Raw genomic sequence first — 21,101 nt, forward strand, 5'->3', positions numbered from 1 at the left:
CTGGTAGGGAGATCCAGCTTCCACAGCTTGTGGGCTCTTTGCAGAGGCCTGTGGTGTTGTGCAATTCCTGCTGTTGTCACATATATAGGCACTTGTGCTGAGCTTCCAAGTTGCTCATGCAGGGTTTTTTTCATTCTACATCCCACTGCATGGCAGAATGCTGTGCTGCTATACAGGATAGAAACATTACAAGATAGAAACATTTTAATTAGAGAACTTTAAGCCAGGGCACTGAAAAGAGAAAGAGGTGACCTAGGACAGGTGTAGGAAAGGGCATGTGCTTGTTGCTGGTATCTGCAGTCAGCAACAGAAACCAGGAGCATCCTTTTTATTGCTGAAACCTGACAGAATTGTCCATCAGTGTTGGAATCTGTCAGTGTCTGGGTCCAATGAACAGATCAAATTTAAACTCTCATCTGGGACAAGGAGATCTGTTCTGGAGTTGGGGCCAGCAGCCAGCCAGGGATTGCGCTTGTGTGAGACCACAGGAGCCAGGATGTGCTGCTGAAGCCCTGCTGCCTGGCCTCCCTCTGGCACAACTCATGTTTTGCATACCCTTCCTTGCTTCTCTGGTCAGCTTTGTGGGAGAGCTGTATCAGCCAAGGATGCAGATCTCGTCTCTTCCTCAAGGAGATGGGGCTTTGGCATGACCTGACCTCAGCAGAGTCCCCGAGAGGGAGGATTCTTCTCTAAAGCCATTTGGGATGGATTTCTACTCTTTCTGAGATCTGGCAAGGGACAGAGGCCCCTAATACCTTCATCTGTATCCAAGCTGGGGGCTGAACTGCCTGACCAACTCCCTTCAGTCTTTGAAGTCAGGGAAATTTAAAGAACTTGAAACACATTAGTGATTGTTTAAATTACTTGCTGTGTGTATAAATGAGGAAATCCATTGAGAGAACCTAAGAGGAACACATTCAACCTAAAGGGTCACGTGTGGTGCAGCCCTGGTTCCTGGGAGATTCATTTGGGATGCTGGTTACCTCATGCCAGAATTTTGCCTGGTCTCCCAAAGAAGTCAAAAGAGTCACAGCTGTTCCAGCCCTGCAGGGTGTTTGGCTGTGCTGGAGCTGACAATCTCCCTTCTCTGTTGCTAAGGCTGAAGAAGAGTTGGTAAAGGCTCAGAAGGTGTTTGAAGAGATGAATGTTGATCTGCAGGAGGAACTGCCTTCACTATGGAATAGGTGAGTGCTGGAAGTTTTCCCAAGGGCTGGTTGGAAGGAAATGAATATCCAAGCTCTTGGATCACAATTTTTTTTAGCCTAGACTGGGTGTCTGCTCTTTTTTTTTTTTCTTGGATTGTCTCTGTCTGTCCTAGGCTTCCTCCCGGCCACCGGTTCACTCTTGTGCTTTACTTAACGATTTTCCTGAAAAACATGATTTTACTACAAAGAGAAACTGTATTTCTCTGCTTTGTCTGCTTAATCCCTTTGCCCTACTGTTGTATTGCACTAAATAGTTTATTTAGTGTTGTTTTGCACTGAGTTATTAGAGAGTTGCACAGAATAGTCTTTATATTGCACCCTACCAACTCTGCTCGACTTTCTTGAAAGACCTGAGAGACCATGGGTTTGCCATGCCAGAGATTGTGGTGATGAGAAGAGAGGTGAAGTGAAGACCCAACATTTAGCTTAGGGGATGAACTGCAGGGCAGCAGAAGCTGATTTATGGGGATGACACAGTGGAAAACTGGCAAAATCTTCTTAGCAGTGTCCCAGTTTCTTATTTTTAAATGCAGTGGTCATGTCCAGGCTGACAGTGCTGCTCTGTGAGGATTGAGAAGGTGGGCAGCAGCAGGCTGGAGAAGCAAAGTGCTGATGTCTGCCTTCACTCCCTTTTCAACCGGCCTGAGCCAGGACTTGTGCTCACAGCAGCCTGCAGGCCTGGCTGGGGAAGGAGCTGGGAGGGACAGAGGCATCTGGGGGTTCCCTGTGCAGAGCCCTGGTGCTGCTGGCTGGGACAGCCTCTCCTCTCCCTCCTGCTGTTGCTCCCTCGGTTGGGTGCTGGTGGAGCACTCTGTTGGCAGGCTGGTGTCAGGCAGCTGCTGGCATTTTTAGGCCCCACAGGTTTTCACAGGCTCCTGCTTTCCAGCTGATCCTCCTGCTTCCCTGTTGCTTCCTGTATTATCCTTTGCTTCCTTACTCTTTCTGCCCCTGAAGCAAACAGTTCATGCTGGTTTTGATTCCCTGGTGCTAAGGGACTTCTGGATGAATTAATATCTATCCCCCTGCTAATTCTCCCAGCACTGTCTGCATCACAGCCTCTCTCCTTTTTTTCCCCCCATCTTCCTACTGCTGGTGCTTTATTTTTTTTTAACCTTCTTTTGGGTTTTTATTTCTTTTTTCCCTCCCCACCCTATACCTCCCTCTCCCTTTTAGCCAGCATAAATTCAGATCCTACTCAGTCTCTTCTTCCCCCTGGACATGTTTGTCCTGTGCCTGGCCTTTGCTCCATTGTTCCATTTCCTTGCCACCCTCTCTTCTCACATGTACCATATCTGAGTTGAGTTTGCATGGGAATGGTGGGTGGGGAGGTAGCAAAAAGGGCAGAATTGAAAGATTTTGAGAGAGCATTGTGTCCATTAAGTTCTTCTGTCTTGTTTTTCATTTGGCAGTCGTGTTGGTTTCTATGTCAACACATTCCAGAGTATAGCTGGCCTAGAAGAGAACTTCCATAAAGAAATGAGCAAGGTGAGGCAACCAACAGCTTATCCTACTTACTCTGTCTTTACTGTTAATGAAAGAAAAAAAAAACCCAAGATCCAGCAAACAAACAAACAAAACCAAAGAAAAATCCAAACAAACAAAAATCAAATTAAAACCCCCAAAACCTGAAGCTAAAACACAGTTGGAGAAAATGGCCTATGTTGGAGCATAGTACAAACCCTTAGTGTTTTTTTCTGAGCCACCTGGGACAAAAGCAGTCTGACACAGTAATGTAAAGGGATGGAGCACAAGGAAGAGACCACAGGGCTATGGGCAGCAGTGGGGATTTCATGTCACTTGACAGCACTCATACCCAGATCCACAGAGGAAAGGGAAGGCGCTCTTTGATCTATCCCTTGCTGCCATTTTTAGTTCATCTGCATTGTGCATCTGTAACCTATGACCTGGCCAGGCTAAGCCTGGTATGTTTTCCTCCCCCTCTGCTGCCTGCAGCCAGTTGCTGTGTACCCTCACTGTACCAGGTGTGGGGTTAAAACCAGCAGGGAGTCTGCACTGGGACATGCCTCACTCCAGTCCCTCAAAAAGGCTCTCCTCCACAGTGCCTCTCTGCTTTGGCTTCTTTCCTGCCCTGTGACCCAAAATAAGGCATTTAAGTACTTAGCGTGGGCCTTGTATGGGCTCCCAGTGTGCCTTGAGCTGGGAATCACAACAGAAAGCAGGGTTGGCAAGATCCTGGTGCTGTGTGGCAGCACCTACAGGAGACCTGAGGACCAGTCTGTGGGAAAGTCCCCCATTGCCACTGCCATTTACAGATATGTTCTTGTTCTTCCAGTGAAGAGCTAGAGAAATCCTGAATTCCTTAGGTCTGTATGCTGCTTGAAAATGTAAACGTTGCACTAATCTTGAGGCAGGAGTGAGAGCCCAGCTGGAAAACCCTTATATTCCCTGTGCTCCCTAATGTCATCCTGACAACAAAACAGCCACTAAGCAACAGGAAACATTATAGTCCTTCAATTCCCAGCAGTCAGGGGCCCTCTGCCTTGGTGTAACACATCAATTTTGAGCCCTGCTGACATTTTATGGGGTCTTTTCCAGTTAATAGCCTGCTCTTCTCCACTGAGGAATGAACTAAGTGTTAAGAATGGGGAGGATTGTTAGAATTACTGGTTTGTTGCTGCTAACTCACATGCAACAAAACATGGGAAAGATGCTTGTTAGACAGGAATTCTCTTCTTGTATGATTTTTCTAGTCAGGATATTTTCTTTCTTGAGGAATTTTGTATGAGGGCAGGGCTTTTGCTTTGGTTCCATAAGAATCATCTGTTTCTTATTACTGCTACAGCATCCAATTAATTGCTGGTGTTGCCTGCACAATCCTCCAACCTTGATTTCATGGGATCCCTCCTCCTGCCAGTGATAAATCCAGCATCTTGTCTCGTTCATGGATTGGCTGTTCCAGCATAGGAGTGTCTGGTGGGACTGCTGCAGCCTTCAGTGCCAGGGAGAGTTTAACCCCTAATAGTGCATTTCTGCAAAGACATCCAGGTTCTGCCCAGGCAGCTGGTGAAGTGAAGGGTTGTTCACCTGAAGGCCTTTGGCTCCACAGTGGAAATGGCCATGTCCCAAGCTTTGGTGAGCAGGCCTGAGAAGCAGCTTTTGGCTACAAATCCTGAGTGAAGCTCCAGCTGTAGCACACAGATCTTAGGTAAACAGTCAATCAGCTTCTGCAGTGGTACCTGGCAGCACACTGGTGGGCCCAGGTGATAGGGAAGCAAAGAGGATGATCTGTAAGGAAGACAGAGCATTCCCAGAAATGCCAGCAGCTCTTTGATGGCTCAAGTGTTGTAGCACTGCACAGCCCACAGAGAAGTGGAAACAGATTTAGGGTTGTCCTCTCTTGGGATAGCTGAGGAGCTGTGCATGTCCTGCCACAAGCTTGTGTTTGGTCAGTCTGTGCAGGCCAGCCCAGGCTCTCTTCTGGCATCTGAGCTCCTTTCTCACTCTTTCTATGTCTTTTGTTTTTGTGTTTTGCAGTTGAACCAAAATCTTCACGATGTCCTGCTGGGTCTAGACAAGCAGTACTCAGGCAATGCCTTCCCTGTTAAAGCCCAGCCCAGGTCAGTAACTGTGGGGAGTGGCTTTCCCTCAGCAGGGGAGGTGGGACAGGGATGTCTCTACCTGCCCAGGGGTGTTGAAACCTCCAAGCTGTCAGTTGCAAGTGATTTGCCCACCTGCCAGTGCCCTCCTGAGACTTCCTAGAGCCGTGCCCAAGATTGCACTTGGCACTACATGATGCAATCCAATACCTCTTACCTTTCTAGGATAGCATCTGGAGGCCTGAACATTCCCTAGGTCCTGGTATTTAGGCAACTGACTCTCAGCTCTGCTTTTAAAATCTAATTCCAGCTACTGAGCTGCCCTTCCTTCTGGATCCAGTTGCCCAGCACCTGTCCCGTTCTTTCCCTCAAAAGCTCCCACCATGTACCTGCAGCTTGAGCACCAAGAGCCCATTTCCCCAGCCCCTTCTTTGACTCTCCAGACTTGGAATCACCATTTTTCCAGAGCCTTATGCCCATCCTGTGTACCCAGCTGCAGTGTGTTTCTCCTTCCTGTGTTGTGGAAGTAGTTGCAGCATCACAAATACGAAGCCTCCTGAACTCAGAGCACTTCAATCCGTGTGTGTGCAAGGAGTGAGTGTCCTCTGGGCCTTCAGTTTTCTTTCCTCAGCTGGGTCCTGTCCTGTGTGTTTAAGTGCAAGTCTGCACATTCCCTAGCACTGAGAAGGGAGGGAGGGGTTGGGCTCTGGATTGGGCTGACTGGCTCCCATCCAAGTGCACAAGTGATGAAATAGTGTTGGGCTCTGGCTTCCAGCTGCTGCTGATCCCACGTGCTGGGTGAGCAGGAGCACAGCCCAGCTCCTCAACTGCTATGTTGATGGAGGGAGGTGGTGAAGTCAGCATGAAGTAAGGGCAAGCTGTGGTCTGAGTGCATTGGTTTAGAAGGGATAGATCAGCTGTTGAGACCTCTGTGCTCCCTTGTGTCTCCTCCCAGTTTAACCTGTTGCAGTTATCCAGAGATGACTTGCATGTCTTCTCCCAGAAATTCTTCCAGTGTGGTGGTTACCAACTCTAAAAAAAAGAGGAGGTTTGAGTTGAATTTTGGCCCCTGAATTCTGGATTGCTGACAGCAGATTTCAGTGATGCCTGTTGGAATGCTACTTGTGAAAATAATGTCTTATTCTCAAGTTACCATGTGGTGTCTGTTGATCATCACAACCCAACCAGACTGAAGCCTTGTGAGGAGGTTGTGGTGCCCATCCTCTTGCTGCCATTGGCCGTGTTGTCTCTGTTAGCAGCATCCTCCAGGGTCCCTGGAGGAGGATGATGAGGTAACAGGACAGATGAAGGCTGTACTATTGCTTTGCCCAGCTTCTTTTTCCTCCTTTCTCTATTCCTTGAGGAACTGATTGTAGGCAGCAGTGGCAACCTGGCCCAGAGATGTTCCTTGCTGTTGTGGCAAAGTTTCTGGCCTTAAAGACCTTTCAATGAACAAATTACCTGTTTTTACAATTCCTGCCCCATGTCTGTACGGTTTCTGCCCCCCTCTCCCCCCAGCCTGCTAGCTTGCTCTGGGGCTGTAATGGGAGTCTCAGCTGCAGTTCTGTGCCCTTTGGCTGGCTAGGAGACCAAATGGCCCCAAAACCCAAAGCTGAGTGCTTGCACAGGGACCCCTGTCCCTGCTTCATCACCTGCTCTCTGCATCTCAGCTGAGGAGCCAGACCTGCCCCAGAGTGAATCTCTTGCTCCTGAGCACACTGGAGCAGGGTGTTGTAGGAGGAGACAGCAAAGATTTGCCAGCTCTCCAGTGACCAGGAAATGCTGTGAGGCACTTCTGTGTCTGCTGCACATCTGGCCTCTCATTGTGGTGCAGGGCTGGGGTGAGAGTGTGCAGGAGGAAATAGCCCTCACTCATCTGACAGCTTATTGTGGTCTGCAGTAGGAGCAGATGCTTCCCTAACCTGTTTCTACTGGGAAGGGAACTGGAGATTGATACAATGGCAGGAAATGAATGAGGAGATGTGAGAAGAGAGGCAGTTATCTGTGCACATCATTGTGGCATTCATGTGAGGCCCTACAGAAATACTGCTGTGGCTGATGTATCTGGAGCTGGCAGTGTAGCACAGTAGCACAGAACAGCTGGTGTATTTCTGGGAACCTCAGACCTATGTTTGGGATTTGCTTCTGAAAGAGTTAGGAATGTTCAGGGCTCAGATGCCTAGAAGACCGAGGAGATCTGTGGGATTATCCTGGTGTGACTGGGCACTGGAAAAAGACATGGTAGGAAAGCTGCTGAGTAGGTTCCATGTATAAGACTGCACAGACTACATAAGAAAAGATGAATGGGGAGCTTATTTCTTTTGCAGCAATATTCACAGGGGACAGTGAGGAGCTGTGAAAGGACATTTACAGTACTCTGGTGGTCTGTACAGTTTCCTTTTTCTTCTTCTCCATTTGCACCCTGCCCCCATATTCCCAAGTGCAGGGAAAGTTCTAGTTTGCTTATATATATAGATATAGATGTATATCTTTAACAGGCATAAAGAACCTTCTTCTGCTTTCTCCAAACCAGGCCATAGCTTTCTAGTAATGAAGGGAAGTGTGTATGTGTGTACTCATGTGTGTGTGAGAGAGAGAGAGAGAGGAGATCCTGTCATCTTAATTACAGTGAGTTTTGTGGCACCAGCTAAATGGGTACTTGGAAGCTTAACTTTTCCTCCCTGGTTTGACTGTGCCATCCTGTAACTGAAATGATTTGCGTGCCATCCTCAACAGAAAGAAAACTAAACTGTTCGCCAGGCTGAGGAAAAAGATGAGCAGGTACTGGTATGGAGAGCAGCATTTCGATACGTGTTCCATTTAGCTCCTAAAACTGGAGAGGCTGTTGCTGGACTCTAACAGCCTGGCACGTGTTAACCCTGTGGTGGGAGAGGGGTCCTGTGCATGATAAGATGTGTTTGTGGCCTGCTGGGTCCTGCTGAGATCTCTCTGTGTCTGGATAATCCCATTAACTGCTTGTGTGCCTGGTTTGAATCCTTGCTTCTTTTCCTATCTAAGAAGGCAGTGTGAAAACTCAGGCATTGTCTGTCCGGTTGTTTTTGTGTGATGGAAAATGCAGTGCTGGGTTTTCCATGGGAAATATAATTGATTTTGGTGTTTAACAGCTTCTAGTTTTACCTAGTGGGCTTGTCCTTTTGAGCAGGTCTGAAATGCTGCATTCTCATCCCCTGCCTAGCCAGGGAGAACCAGTAGGCAGGTCTTTCACCCTCAGAAGTCCTATCCTATCTACCTGTTGGAACTGGGAGAAAGATGAGGTGGGAGAAGGATACTTCCAGCTTTGCTCCTTACTTGATCTGTTCTTGAGAATCCTCACTATCTTGCTCCATCCATTTAAAATTTTGTGCAGGACTGGAGAAATAGAAAGCCCCTTGTCTTGTATAAAGACTAATGTCTGCATCTTGCCTTTAAAAGAGTGATGGCATTGATTATCTGGGTTGCTACAATGCCTGGAGTTACCGTAGGTCAAGGACCCTGACAAGAACATGCTCTGGAGCAAAGTGGGAACTGCTGCATAATGACATGGAAAATTCCTCTGATTTTTGTTTTTATTACTTTTTGTGTTGGTACTTCCTCCATGGGATCCTTACAGGGAGAAAAAAAAATTATAATCATCAAGATGGTGTCCTGCCAGCAATAAAAGAAAGTGCTGGTGGATTGGGGTCGTTGTTTTTCCTGATCTGGTTTCCCACTGACTAGGGCAAGTCATGCAGCCCTTCTCTTTGTGTCTGCTGTGCATTCTTTGTAAAGTGAGAAGTTGGAGAGTGAAGAGTGGTAATTTCACAAGGAAGCTGATGGCAAACTTAGATATTTATGTCTTCAAATACAAGTAATAAAGCAATAGATTGTGTTGTTACTATTCTGAGATTTTCTACTGTAGGCAAAGGAGGATTCACTGGAGTGCTTCTCTGGATGTCTGTCTCTGGTCTTGGTTGGACTGGTGTTGTATCTGTACCAGGCAGGAGGTCTAATATCTCCAGTCCCTGAGAGTGGATGGATTATGCAACAGAAGGAGCGCTAGTAAATCTCCCCCTGGTGAGTTCTACTCACCATGGGCTCCTGCTCTGCCTTGGTAAAGTCCAACTGACCTGGCCGTAAAGGTGCCTGACCTGGGCTCTGCTGGAGTTTTGTGCTGCCAGAGCAGCTGCTGGGGTCACAGAAATGTGCAATCCCTAGTGCACAGAAAGAGGATCTGGAACTCAGTCAGTATTTGATCTGCAGTAAGAATGTACATTTGTGCCACCATAGGTTTAGGTATGTAGGTTCTTTTTTCCGTCTTTCTCCCACCTACTCCTTTAATTTTATTTTTTTTTTATTTCCAAATAATTCTCCAGTATGCCCTAGAGGTAAAAATTTAATTACCTTTGGCTAAAAGGCCCAGTGTGAGCCTTAACTGAGATGCCAACCTTTTTTTCTTTTTTAACTTGAGAACTTGGCAGGATGTGACTGATCTGTTTTTACCATATTGGAAAGTAGGTTTTATCCTCTGAGGTAGGATTGTTACAAGTGCAAGGGAAATAATCTGCAGATGTTACTCTGCCCTTCCAGAGCAAATGAGGCAGCACCTTGGAGTGTGGGAGCTCAGCAGCACTAAAAAGAGGCTGGGTGATTTTGACTTTCCCTTCAGCTGTATTAGACCCAGCTCTCTTTCCAGCTCTCTGTTTGCAGAAGAAAGTTGACACCCCTTTCCTTTCGTTGCCTGATATTCCTGGAATTGGCATCACTTCCCATTTGCTCATGGGAAGGAAAAAGACAGAGCAGTGACCTTGTGGTTTTGGCTTGCTTTTACTGTGGTGATCATATTTGGTCAGTTGGTAAAGTCCCTGCACGCTGGCTTTTTCCTGTGGTTCCTGGAGCAAACAGTTAGCTGGAGACAAGACTCTGCTCTGTGTGGGCAGTGTGTGCTCCCTGGGGACGTGTGAAGGACAGAGGATCCTGGTGACCATCTCACTTGATGCTGGTTGCACTGGCTAAATTCAGCAAAGTTACAAGCAACAAGTGCAGGAATGAAGGTGCCGCTCAGGGGGCTGAAAAAGACTCAGCCAAAATTAGCGCTGGCATTTTCCTAGGGGGGCTGGCCAACACATCAAACAAGCTGTAAATAGTAGTGACTTAATGAAGGCTTTAGTGTTGGGCCCTCACAGCCCAATTCTTCCTCTTATCCTGCAGGAGCTGACTCACATAGGAGCCTTTTACCAATATATCTCCAAATTAAGTCACTGCCAGGCACTGGAAATAAGTCACTCCAAAACTGTTCCACGGCCTTTAGAAAATAAGCCTGAACTCCTTTCTCACTGGCAGAACTGGCCTTTTCAAGTCCCTAGAAGGAAAAGTCTACCCTTGTCTTGGTAGGCCAGCTGGTCCCAGTATTCCCAGTGTAGTCTGGGCATTTGGGAAGTCCTGGCACTCTAGATGTAGATCACTGTGTGCCCCATTTTCTCTGAAGTGCTTTCAACTCCAAGGGAGGTAACATGTACTTTTTCCCCCCCCAAATCTAGCATTAGAGGATGTTCTTTGACTTTTCCTGGTGACTCCTGTTTAGATAAGAACTTTACCTTCACCCTCCAACCGTTACTACTTTTAATCTGTAGCACAGCTTTGTAAATTTTTTCAGAATTCTTTACAGACCCCAGGTATTGAAGTGATTTCTGGGAACTTCTGAGGAAGGACACTGTTCAATCAGACTTAAGAGCTTCAGGAATTGGCATACATGTTCTTTAGTCTCTCCTCCTCCCTTTTCCTTCTTCATGTCCCTCTTTCTCCATTGGTGTGTGTGCCCCTGGTTGAGAGCTGCTGGCAGAGAATGTCATTGGGTTTGTTGCATCATGTTGGTGTGCTCTTGGCATCAGTGTCATCAGAAGTGTCCAACCTGCATGTGGACCTGAGAAAAAGTGCTTTGTGGGGAAATGTGTGTGTGGGGTGTGGATATGGGGGAGAAAGTTGCGGGGATGGGTGAGGTCAAAGTGAATGAAGAGGGAATGGGATGGGGAGCTTGAGAGCTGGAATGCTGAGCAGGGTGAGATGCTTGCTTGTAAGAGGAGGTTTGTTGAAATGCCTTGCTATCCCTTCTTCCTCTTGCTATCCCCCACTTGCAAACAAATGTTTAGGAATGAGGCCATCATGCATGTTGGCCAGTGATCACCACAACTCAGGCATCCAAGTGTGAGTGGATGTACATGTCTGAGGCTCTGGGCTCTTTTGGGACAGAGCAAGGTAATTACTTCATCTCCCTGCAGAATCAGATCTCCTTGCTTTAGTGCTGGCTCTATGCCAGGATTTGGTGTCTCAAGTTGTAGGAAAGGGTCTCTTTCTTTCAGCTTCTCTCAAGGCCTTGAATTTCACAGGAACTGTGACTTTTACTGGAGTCAAATATCACTCCCTGTAGATGAGGTTGCACAGCCCTTTTGCAATATGCTGTGATATTATATTTTCATCTGTGTATAGTTTTGCCAAACTGTAATCACTTCTGCCAAAATATCCCCCAGCAGTGAATTTTCCAGTTGAAATTCTCTGGTAACCAACTTTTTGCTAAATGTCTCATGACTCTGTATTTTGAAGCAGAGACTTGACACCCGGCCAGGGCATGCCTGTAGGGAAAGGCACGTGCCTCTTGCCATGCCTTTGAAAAATCTGCCCAAATCTGTCCGAGCTGTGAACTAACAAATGCCATTGGCATATGCTTCTTGCATCTTAATTTCCTGAAGAATCCCTCTTGACTGTGTGTCAGAAACAGTCTTGGAATAGAGACCAACTAGGGAGACCTTTCATAATAGAGAAATCTCTATTACTAGCCAGAACCTCACTGTTCCTTTGCTGTCTGGAGTGATCTGTGAAACCTCTGGCTACTTTGCCTCTCTACTAGCTTAGTCAGTTCATACCACATCAAGGAATAAGATACTCTGTGATTGCAGCCTTAGTTCAGGTGTTGTGAATTTATTAGTCATAACCCATGTAGAGGTCCATAGACTACCACACAGAAAAATTCCAATCTGTGGCATTTAAAACTAAATGAGTAGCACTGAACTCCTTTCCCCAGCTGCTTCCCCAGTGTTAAAGACTATAATTTAACATCAGGCACTTACATGAAAATCTGGAAAAATGAAGGATGCCTGGTTGTTCTGTCTTTGTTTTTCTGTGTTTGAGGCAAGTATATAAGTTCTGTAGGCATTTAGTGAGTAGCCTGCTGCAAAGTGATGCTGCTGCAGTGTGTTGGACTGCAAGTGACTCAGCAAAGATGCTTCTCAGGAGCTCCAAGTGTCTTCATTGTGTATCTGGGCAGTGAAGCAAAGAGATAATGGAGGCCACTGATATGTGCTGGTTAGCACAGCTCCTCCTAGGCCTGGCTCAGACTTCTCTCTCTTTCTTCCCCTCTCTCTCCCCCTGTCTCCCCCTTTCTCTCTCCACTTCCTTCAGTGACAGCACCCCAGCGAAAGCAAATAAAAGCCCCTCGCCTCCACCAGATGGATCTCCCATCACCAGCCCTGAGACCAAGACTGCCAACCATGAGCTGGAGCCGTCCACTTTGGAAGCACCTGGGGCAAGCATCCCAAAGTCACCGTCTCAGGTAGTGTCCCCATGGCATTGACCATGTCTCTGCTGATGGCACAAGCTCTGTGGGTTAAAGGCATCCATCAGTTGTTTTTTTAGACCTCATCCTGCTACTGAGCACACAGAATATCACATGATGGTTGTTCTCTTCCACTGGTTCCTGAGAAAGTCCCTAAGAATGCAAGTTGCTTATTTGCCATCTTTCTATTATAAGAACTGTCTTTGAATGGTTTCACAGGGGGAAGGCCAGTAATACTTTTTGCTGTCTGATAGGATGGCTGTCGCCGGTAGGCCACAAGGTTTTCGGGGTGAAGAAGAGACGAGATGGGCTCCATGATCAGAAGGCTTGATTTATTAAGTTATGATATATACATCTATTATAACTATACTAAAAAGAAAAAGAAAGGGAGAGTTTCTAGAAGCTGCTAGCTACTTAAGAATAGAAAGTAAAGAATGATAACAAACTTTGCTCTCTCGGACTGTGTCCCAGAGTGCTCAGTTCTCGATTGGCTATTATTTCTAAACACTCAATCTGGGCCAATCCAGAACTGACTTGCTGCATTCTACAGAAGCAGATAACTTATTGTTTATGTCTGGTTGCTGAACTTCTCAGCTTCAGCAGGAAAATCCTAAGAGAGGATTTTTCATAAAAGAAATGTCTGTGACAGATGGCCAAGAAGATCCAGGGAGGATGGAGTTGTAGCTGGACAAGGTGGTTTGTTCTTTACATTTGAACTAACCTGTGGAGTTGAGTAGTCCAGTTTCTTCTCAAGAACTTCTATAGTTGAGAAAGGTTAAAATAAAAAAGCTTAATACTATAAGGAGAACATCTGTACATTGGGTGATGTTTGTCTTTATTATCAAGATACAATATTATGCTAAAAAAAAAAGAAGGATTATATTTTTATGCTAGGAAGAAATTAGGTGGGTTCCAGGAAGAAGGTAGTCCATTGTATGGAGTCTGATACCTTCCATATGGCCTTCCTTAGGCCAACCTTACATAGGAAATATCCAGCAGCATGTTCAAAGCAGTAGATACAGCTACTCCGCATATAATCTGTGTGTTTTACTTTGGGAAGATAAAACATTTACTCCATCCTCTTGTCCCTCTGTTGCTGAGTCAGGGAAAAGCTTAGTAACTAGGCCAAATTTATGTTGGGTTCCAATCCTTGTATCTCAGTAAGTGGGACATTAGGAGAAATCTTCCAGGAAGAATTAAAGCTCATAGGGGTTCTGGCCAAACTGGTAAGAAAACCCACTGCCTCTGAAGAGGTGGGTGCAACCCAGAACTTCTTTGCTGTTCCCATGCATAGCAGTGTGATTCCAAATCCAAGCCTGTGGGGTAATTTTTCTCCTGTTTCTAGACAGCCTTTCACTATATTGTTCTCTCTGCTGCATATTTTATTTTTAGGATTATTGAGGGACAGGAAGGGGATGTGTGGCGAAATTTCTTTTCCAGCCCTGTGAGATGTGTGGATGCCTGGCAGTGTCTTTTCAGGACCTCTCCAGGGTCTCTGAAAAGCTCAGCAGTGCAGAACCTGACCACCAACCTGGTTAGGGCCTTTGGAGTAGGCTGTGTGTGTGGGGGAGAGAAGCTAGGATATCCAAAATTGCCCTTCTGTTGCAGGTTTCCTTTTTTTTTTTCCTCTTCCCCCAGAGATTTCCAGAACTTGACTAAAATTTGGAACAAGAAATCTTTTAGAGATTTATTAAGCTGTTCACAACAGACTTCACTCACCCTGCCTGTGGACTCATCTTGCTGAGTGTGGTTTCTTCCCTTTCCTTTAAATAGCACACACAACCCTTGTTTTTGCCAGCCTGCAAGTGCTTTCTCCTTCACTTGCTGCCTGCCTGCCCGCAGGAATGGAGGCACCCCTTGAGGAACAAACAGGAGATATTCCAGCACAGCCCTGGCTGGGATGAGCCACAAAGACTGAAATGACATTTGCAGCCAATGCTGCCACCGCCCGGCAGCTCTCTCCCACCTGTGTTTAATTCATTCCCTCAGGCATCGGGAAGAGAAGAGCTCCACTCTGTATTCACAGCAGCTGCTGAGAGATGGAGCTGGCTCCAGAGCAGGAGTTTCACACTCAGAGCCGAGCCTGGTGTCTGTGTGGATAAAATCTAGAAACCAAGTGTGTGTCAGCTTGCCAGGCAGCTGGGAACGCAAGTGTCTGCTCTCTCAACAGCAAAGTGCCCGACTTTAACACTGAAATCTTCACAGGTGTCATTACTTTTGACCTATGGGTAAGTGATTTGTGCCGTGGTCCTCCAGGGGAGGCTGAAGGGCCTCACCCTCTTTGGGACGATGGAGCACAAAGCAATGAGCAAGAACAATTCCCTGGCCTCTTTGCGTCTGAAGTACCAATGCAGAGTGTGAGCAAAGGCTGTGGAGAGAAAGACAGGACCAGGAGTGATCAAATAAAATGCTAACTAAATTTTGAACTGTTCTCTGTACAACCCAAAACAACCTCAAACTCTTTTGCTGTCATTTAATTTTTAAAACTAGTTTATTTCTGTCTTTTGCAAGAAGTGAGTGCTCTCAGCTCTCTGCAGAATAATTTGATGATGACACAAGACTTGAGGGGATCTGTGAAACTTAAAAAGGTCAGACTTCTGCTCTCAGTTACACCACTGAAACTCTGTAATGAGACACTTGAAATCCGTGCAACTGTGCAGAATTTGGGTATATAAAGCTCTGTGAGATTGAAGTCAGCAGAAGGATTTTAGAGGATTTGTTCTATTCTAGGCAACAAAGTTGTTGTTAGTTCATGATGAATTTATGGGTATAACCCAACATCAGTATGCAATCATCTTGTCTTTGAAATGTGGTTTTAGACTGCTGTTGGAAGTAATGCTGGAATAGTGTGGAAGTGGTGATTTCCAAAACACTATTGCATTGAAATGAAGGAGGCTGACTATCCATATCAGAGGAATAAATAGTAAAAGAGCTGTGATATTTTTGACTTGAGAGTTAGCAATTGGAGCCTTCCATTTCTGCAGAGGGTGGATCTGTTCTGAGAACAGCATTTCCCTGAAGCTCCTGGTCCCGTCTTGCAACTGGAAAGGCAGGGGGTTTTCAGGAAGGAATTGTTCTCAGGAAAATATGGACACACTGCCTTCTGCAAACAGTGAAAAGTTGGAAGTGAACACACTTGCTTCCATTATTTCCCCTAGCAAACTATTCAGGGGAAAAAAAAAGTGTGTTTTGATACACAATCACACTCTCTCAAGTAGGTTAATCCAGTAGAAAAGTGAGCATGTCCTTAGAAATCTGATTAAAGCCTGTGTAGAGCTCAGTTGTCATTGCTAAGCATTGCTGTGGTGCTGGGAACTTGTATGGCTGGTTTATTCCAACACAGCAGCAGGTCCTCAAGGTCTGATTTGATCTAGAAATTTTAAGCCTTGTGCACAGCAAAATATGAAAAGTTATGTGGATGGGTTGATCTAAGCAGGGCCCATCTCGACTTCCATGGGGTTGTAGATGCAGTGTCAGGCTGAATCATTAGCATGATGAGGGGTAATAGAATGGGTTAGAGTTACAGAGTGGGGTGGTTTTATGTATTCACTGGGATCTCCATTTGAGAGACATGACTTCATTGCTGTCAGTGGTCACTGGTGAAACTGAGAGCAGAGTTGGGCTCACAGCAGTCATGGCTTCTCAGGAGTTTGAGTTGTTCTTGCCTAAAGCTGAGATGCCATCAAGAGCTCCTGCAGACCTTTCTTACAGCACACTGAAAACCAGTGCACCAGGGAGCCAGAACTGGGCAGATCAGTCTGTCCTGTCAATGCCACCTGTCCATTGTAGGACAAACGGAGTCTCTTCTCTCATTCTCTAAGGTATGGTAAGTATGGCAAAGGGAGGCAGTGCTGGCCTGTTCTGTTGGATCATGTTCTCAGTAATTGATCTGCTCCCTTCCCAGTGGTTCTTTTGAAGGTTGCACATGCTTTAATTATGTATGCATGTCCTGTCAATGCATATTAACTGTGTTACGCTTCTCCTCTGCAGAGGGAAACTTGCCCATAGCTGAAGTGTAACTAATGATGCCAAACCTTCTCTGGAGGCGTGTGGTTATTGATTTTTGTTTTGTTTCAGTTCAGCCCTTCCCCCCTTCTCCTCTCTCTTCAGATGGAGTTGATTGGACCCTGCTCTGTGCCAGTGGTTGTGATTTGCCTCACCTTCAGTTTTTGTGACTAACCTGGTTCCTGTCTTTGGTTTTTTTGGGTGTCGCCGTCTGTGCTGTGGCCGTGTGCTCACTTGCATGCAGTTGAGGAAAGGGCCTCCGGTGCCTCCGCCTCCAAAAGTCACCCCCTCCAAGGAGATCAAGCAGGAGAACATCATCAGTCTGTTTGATGACAATTTTGTCCCCGAGATAAGTGTGACAACCCCTTCGCAGGTTAGCTGCTATGCCCTGCCTGATTTTTCTCTGCCTCTGCACTCTTCCTTCAGACCATTCTTCTCTTTGGAGGTGTCAAGCCATGAAACCTGGTCAGGTGAAGGAGGAAAGCAAGCTCAGCATTGGACCTTAGGTGGCAAAGGATTACTTAGGAGCTGACTTAAAGAGGAGAGTGCCTGAAAGGCAGTAGCTGGTTGCCCTTTTTAAAGCTTTCATTCATAGCAGGAATAGGAGAAATGCACCTGGTCAAGATACCAGAAAGTAATGGCTGCATTTGTTCAGCAGCAGTGTATGTGGATTATGACTCCCTTCATATCCCATGGTGTGCTATGCTTTCTCTAAAGCCACTGATCTTGAGTGTGGATGAAACATGTTTTTTCTGCTCACGTACATCCCTAACTGCTGACCTTGGCATCTCTGCCACTTCTTGGAGAAGACAGTTTTGTGCCCTCTGTGCCTTCACCCATGGGCTTTGTGGTTTAAAGCCCAGGTCTGCGCAGGAAAGGCCAAAAGGAATTGCCAAAGTTCTCTTTGCAAAGGATAGTTGATGTAGTTAGATGGGCAGGACTGTGCCTCTAGTTAAGTCTGCTGACACAGTCAGTCAGTATTGTCAAGTGGCACCTTCTGAAGCCCAGAAAAAGGAAAAAGTTTTCACATTATGGATTTTCCTCTTCACTTGCCCTTTGATTTATGTCACTACCAGAGAAGCTGCCCAGATGGGAAGTTCTCTGTTGGATCTAGGAGAATGGCAGTCCTTATGTATATAGGAGCCTGACCAGATTTCTGGCTGTATCATGAGATACCTGCATCCACTTTATTTAAATACATATATACACATATGCATATACACATGTGTGTATATATATATTCCCTAAATGCTTGTTAAAGTACAAATCCTATCTCTATCAGTGCTCATCTGTGGCTCATTCCCTCATTTCTCTTTGCCTCACACTGCTCCATTGCCTCTGGTTTGCCACCTTCCACCCAGATGCGGTGGGGCAGAGATGAAGTGGGGAGGGAAGGAAGTCCATGTTAGATTTGGAATTGCTGTAGATAAAACTTGCAGAGTTGGAGAGATGATTTGACATCACTGCTGGAAGGTGGGGACTGCAGGCAGCTGAGCAACTCTTTATCATCTGTGCTTCCTTCTCCTGTATTGTAATGAACAGCTCTGTCTGCCCCATGCTCTCTATCATGTATTTCCATGTGAATGCCAGCCCTGAGTCATATTCTTCTGCACCTGATCAGTGCTCTGAGCCAGGATGGGATCTGCTGTGACTTTTGACCAGATGGGAGTTCTGAGGGAGGACTCTGGTTTCCAGAACAATCTTCACTTCAAGGGCCCAGCAGCCCCTGGCACTCTGTATGTTGCCCAGGGCTGTTCCTGTCAGATGTCTTAGCTCCTATGGCTGTCTTGTGGGAGATTTGGGTAAAGGCAAAGAGTGTTAGCCCTTGCATTCAAGTCTTGAATGACAGGTAAGACTATTCCCTGGCTGCAGCCTTTGGGGTTTCACTACTAAACAAAGCTAAAGATTGGGGTTGTAACCTCTCTGATGGGTGGCTTGGATGTGCTGGAAGAACAAACTAGAATTACTAGAATGATAGTTGGTTTTTGCATGCTGGTCAGGGCTCGTTATTGTGAGATGAGAGAGCTTGGTTCCTTATCCTCCTGGATCTCAAAAAAGGCATCTTCATAAGGCAGAGAAAAATCTGTAAGAAAATGAGAGTAAGAGAAAATTAGAAGAGGCAAAAATGATGGTGATGTCAGTGGTATTCAGAGGATTTACATTAAAGGGTGTCACTTGCTACTTTCCAGAAGCTTTTCCATTGTGGGATTTTCATGTAACGGTGGAGACCAACCAGCCACATTTTGTTATTGAAAAGGTAGCTGAAGCAGTTGGGCCAGTGAGCTGGGAGGTTGTAGGAAACAGGGGGCAAATCTTCCTGACTTCCCAGAGACAGCAGCTTCCTCTGAAGCTGAGTGGAAAGCAGTATCTTGTGGTTAGATTAAATCTAAACCACCAAAGTGATAGTCCAGTCTTAAATGCTAATTATTCATGTCCTTTGTAGACTTCTTATTAATAGTAATCAGCAAATGTGGGATCATTGTCTCAAGGTAGAGCATTATTCACTCAAAGGGAGTTATTCTGATGACTTTGAATAAAATAGCAAAGCTTTGCAAATGCATGCTTTTTAGAAGACTTACATGTGTAAGTTTATGGGACGCCTAGGAATGAAAACTATTGGAAGCAGCATTTTTTAGTGGGGGGGGGATTCACATCCCTTAGCTAGGGTGAGCTGTCGTATTTTGTGTTCCTGACTCAGAAGGCAGGAGGAAATTATAAGCTTTGGGACTTAGCTCTGAGGTCTCTCAGACTTCCCTTCCAGCAGTTTCAGTGGTATTCTGCCTGGATTTTTGTTCCTGAGATGGGTTGCATGGATGGGAGCTCTTATATGTAGCTGGGGAAGTTGGTCAGTCAGTGTAAAGGCAGCTGGATGAGCTGTGGGGAATAGATACATATAGAGGAGCAGACCTTCTCACTCATTGGTAGCCATGATCCCTTTGACCACAGCAGATCAGGTGCTCGCGCCATGTCAGCTCATTTGGCCAGGTCGGAAGATGAATGAATGCTGTGGAAAAAGCTCATATTTGGTTTGCAGGGCCCCATGTGAGCTGCCTGTGGTTGTGGGCACCAGGCAGTCAGGACTCACATCCAGTGTTTGCGCTGCCACCATTTCTTCTGCGCTTGCAGCCTCAGCTCCGGGATATCACACGCCCTCCCTCCACCATGCACACGCATGTGTCTAATGCTCATACTACTTCTCTCCCTCACTGCTGCCAAGTTTGATGCCCCTGGGCCCTTCCAGGAGGGAGCCAGCCTGTTGGATCTGGATTTTGATCCCATTAAACCAGATGCCACTGTGGGGAAGACCCCCACACCCGCCTCCCAGGTTGGTTCATCTCGCCGTTCCTTCTCCCTTCATGACTGACTTTCACCCACCTGAACAATAGCATGGACCTGAGCTGTGGGGGGATGGGGACCTTGGTCTTCTCTGCTGGGTGTGCAAGTCCAGGAAGAATCAGGTGGCTGCTGGCCTGGCCACAGTCAGGCACTAGGTGTTTCCGGGATGCTTGGGCTTTGCTCTGATGATTCACTTAATGTATGTCCCTCCCTAGAGCAGCATCCCCTGTATGCTGTATGTATTAAAGTTGTTATTCTGTAGATGGAAATTCAGCCTAAGCTCTGTGCTCCTGCTATAAATTGCTCTCAAATGGATTTTTAATTAACAGACACTTTGATAATCTGCAGTTACTTAAGGTGAATAAGGCTGTAAATGGATATTCAAGTGATGTGAAGCCCTTCTTTTTCTGTGTGTTACACAGCCTGCATTCATAGTTGAGAAGCGGCTTCCTGCCTGTCACAGCGTGGTATCAAAATGGAAGATGCCTAATTCTGTTCTGGCCTGTACCTGGTCCTGTCCTCTGTCAGAGGCAGGTGGACTGTGCCTCATGTTATGTCTACATGACTGGAGGCTTTGCAGTGCATCCTGAATATGGTTGCTGTCCTCACTGAGGTTTTCCATTTTATATATGTGAAGTGGTTATTTTTTGCCTGTGGATGCCACTAAAATTTGTAATTAACATAATTGGGTTGTTTATAGTACATCTCCATTATCATCATGTTAAGTAGGTCTGTATGGCACAGATTTTTGTAGGAATAAGACTTCTTTTGTCAGAGCAATCAAACATTAGGCATTTGATTCCCCTAAATTAAAATACTGTATCTGCAAGATACTAGTTGTTATCATAATTGGATACACACCAATATGGCAAAGCTATCCTTTTTTGGAATTTTACATGGATACAGGGGCATTTTGTGTCTCCTTGCCTTCAGGACGAGCTGCATATCAGGATAAGCCTTTTTGAAAAAAAAACCACCTTTTTTTTCTGAATCATCAGTTAGAACTTAGATGATTGGTTATATTTACGTAGGATACAAGTATAAATTTGACTTAAAATGAAATTGTTAGCCTTCCAGTAAGCAACAAATATTACTCTAAGCGGGTTTTTCAAAAGTGCTCAGCAATAGCATATTTAGTGTTCTAACCTAATTATTATTAGCTTCAGAAGTCATTAAAAGAGAGTCAAAAATCAATAATTTCTACTGGTAACCAAAGCACAAAAATAGTGAAAACTACCTAGTTATCAAAACAGTCAGATTGATTTCCTATAGGGTGGACAGTATGGCAGAGTGGTTAAGGTATTTTACTACTAATCCAAAGACACCTCAGAATCATAGAATGTTAAGGGGTTGGAAGGGACCTTAAAGATCTTTTATTCCCAGGGATGTATAAATTCAGGTACTAACAGATAT

General features: G+C 45.8%; 1 protein-coding gene across 12 annotated transcripts in view; it reads left to right on the forward strand.

Moving 5' to 3' along the window:
• BIN1 (bridging integrator 1) overlaps positions 1–21,101 on the forward strand; it is an 88,750-nt gene that overhangs the window by 54,938 nt on the left and 12,711 nt on the right. For 2 of the 12 annotated variants that reach the window (XM_030951876.1, XM_030951878.1), the window contains 7 exons: positions 1,099–1,184; positions 2,615–2,690; positions 4,701–4,783; positions 7,499–7,543; positions 12,194–12,344; positions 16,597–16,725; positions 19,570–19,677. In XM_030951876.1, the coding sequence (XP_030807736.1) occupies positions 1,099–1,184; positions 2,615–2,690; positions 4,701–4,783; positions 7,499–7,543; positions 12,194–12,344; positions 16,597–16,725; positions 19,570–19,677 (678 nt within the window). The remainder of the gene's footprint in view (positions 1–1,098; positions 1,185–2,614; positions 2,691–4,700; positions 4,784–7,498; positions 7,544–12,193; positions 12,345–16,596; positions 16,726–19,569; positions 19,678–21,101) is intronic. The other 10 variants (XM_030951877.1, XM_030951880.1, XM_030951879.1 and 7 more) reach the window with 5 other exon arrangements.

The sequence above is a fragment of the Camarhynchus parvulus genome, chromosome 7, assembly GCF_901933205.1.
Source record: "Camarhynchus parvulus chromosome 7, STF_HiC, whole genome shotgun sequence".
In the NCBI taxonomy this organism is placed as follows: Eukaryota; Metazoa; Chordata; class Aves; order Passeriformes; family Thraupidae; genus Camarhynchus; species Camarhynchus parvulus.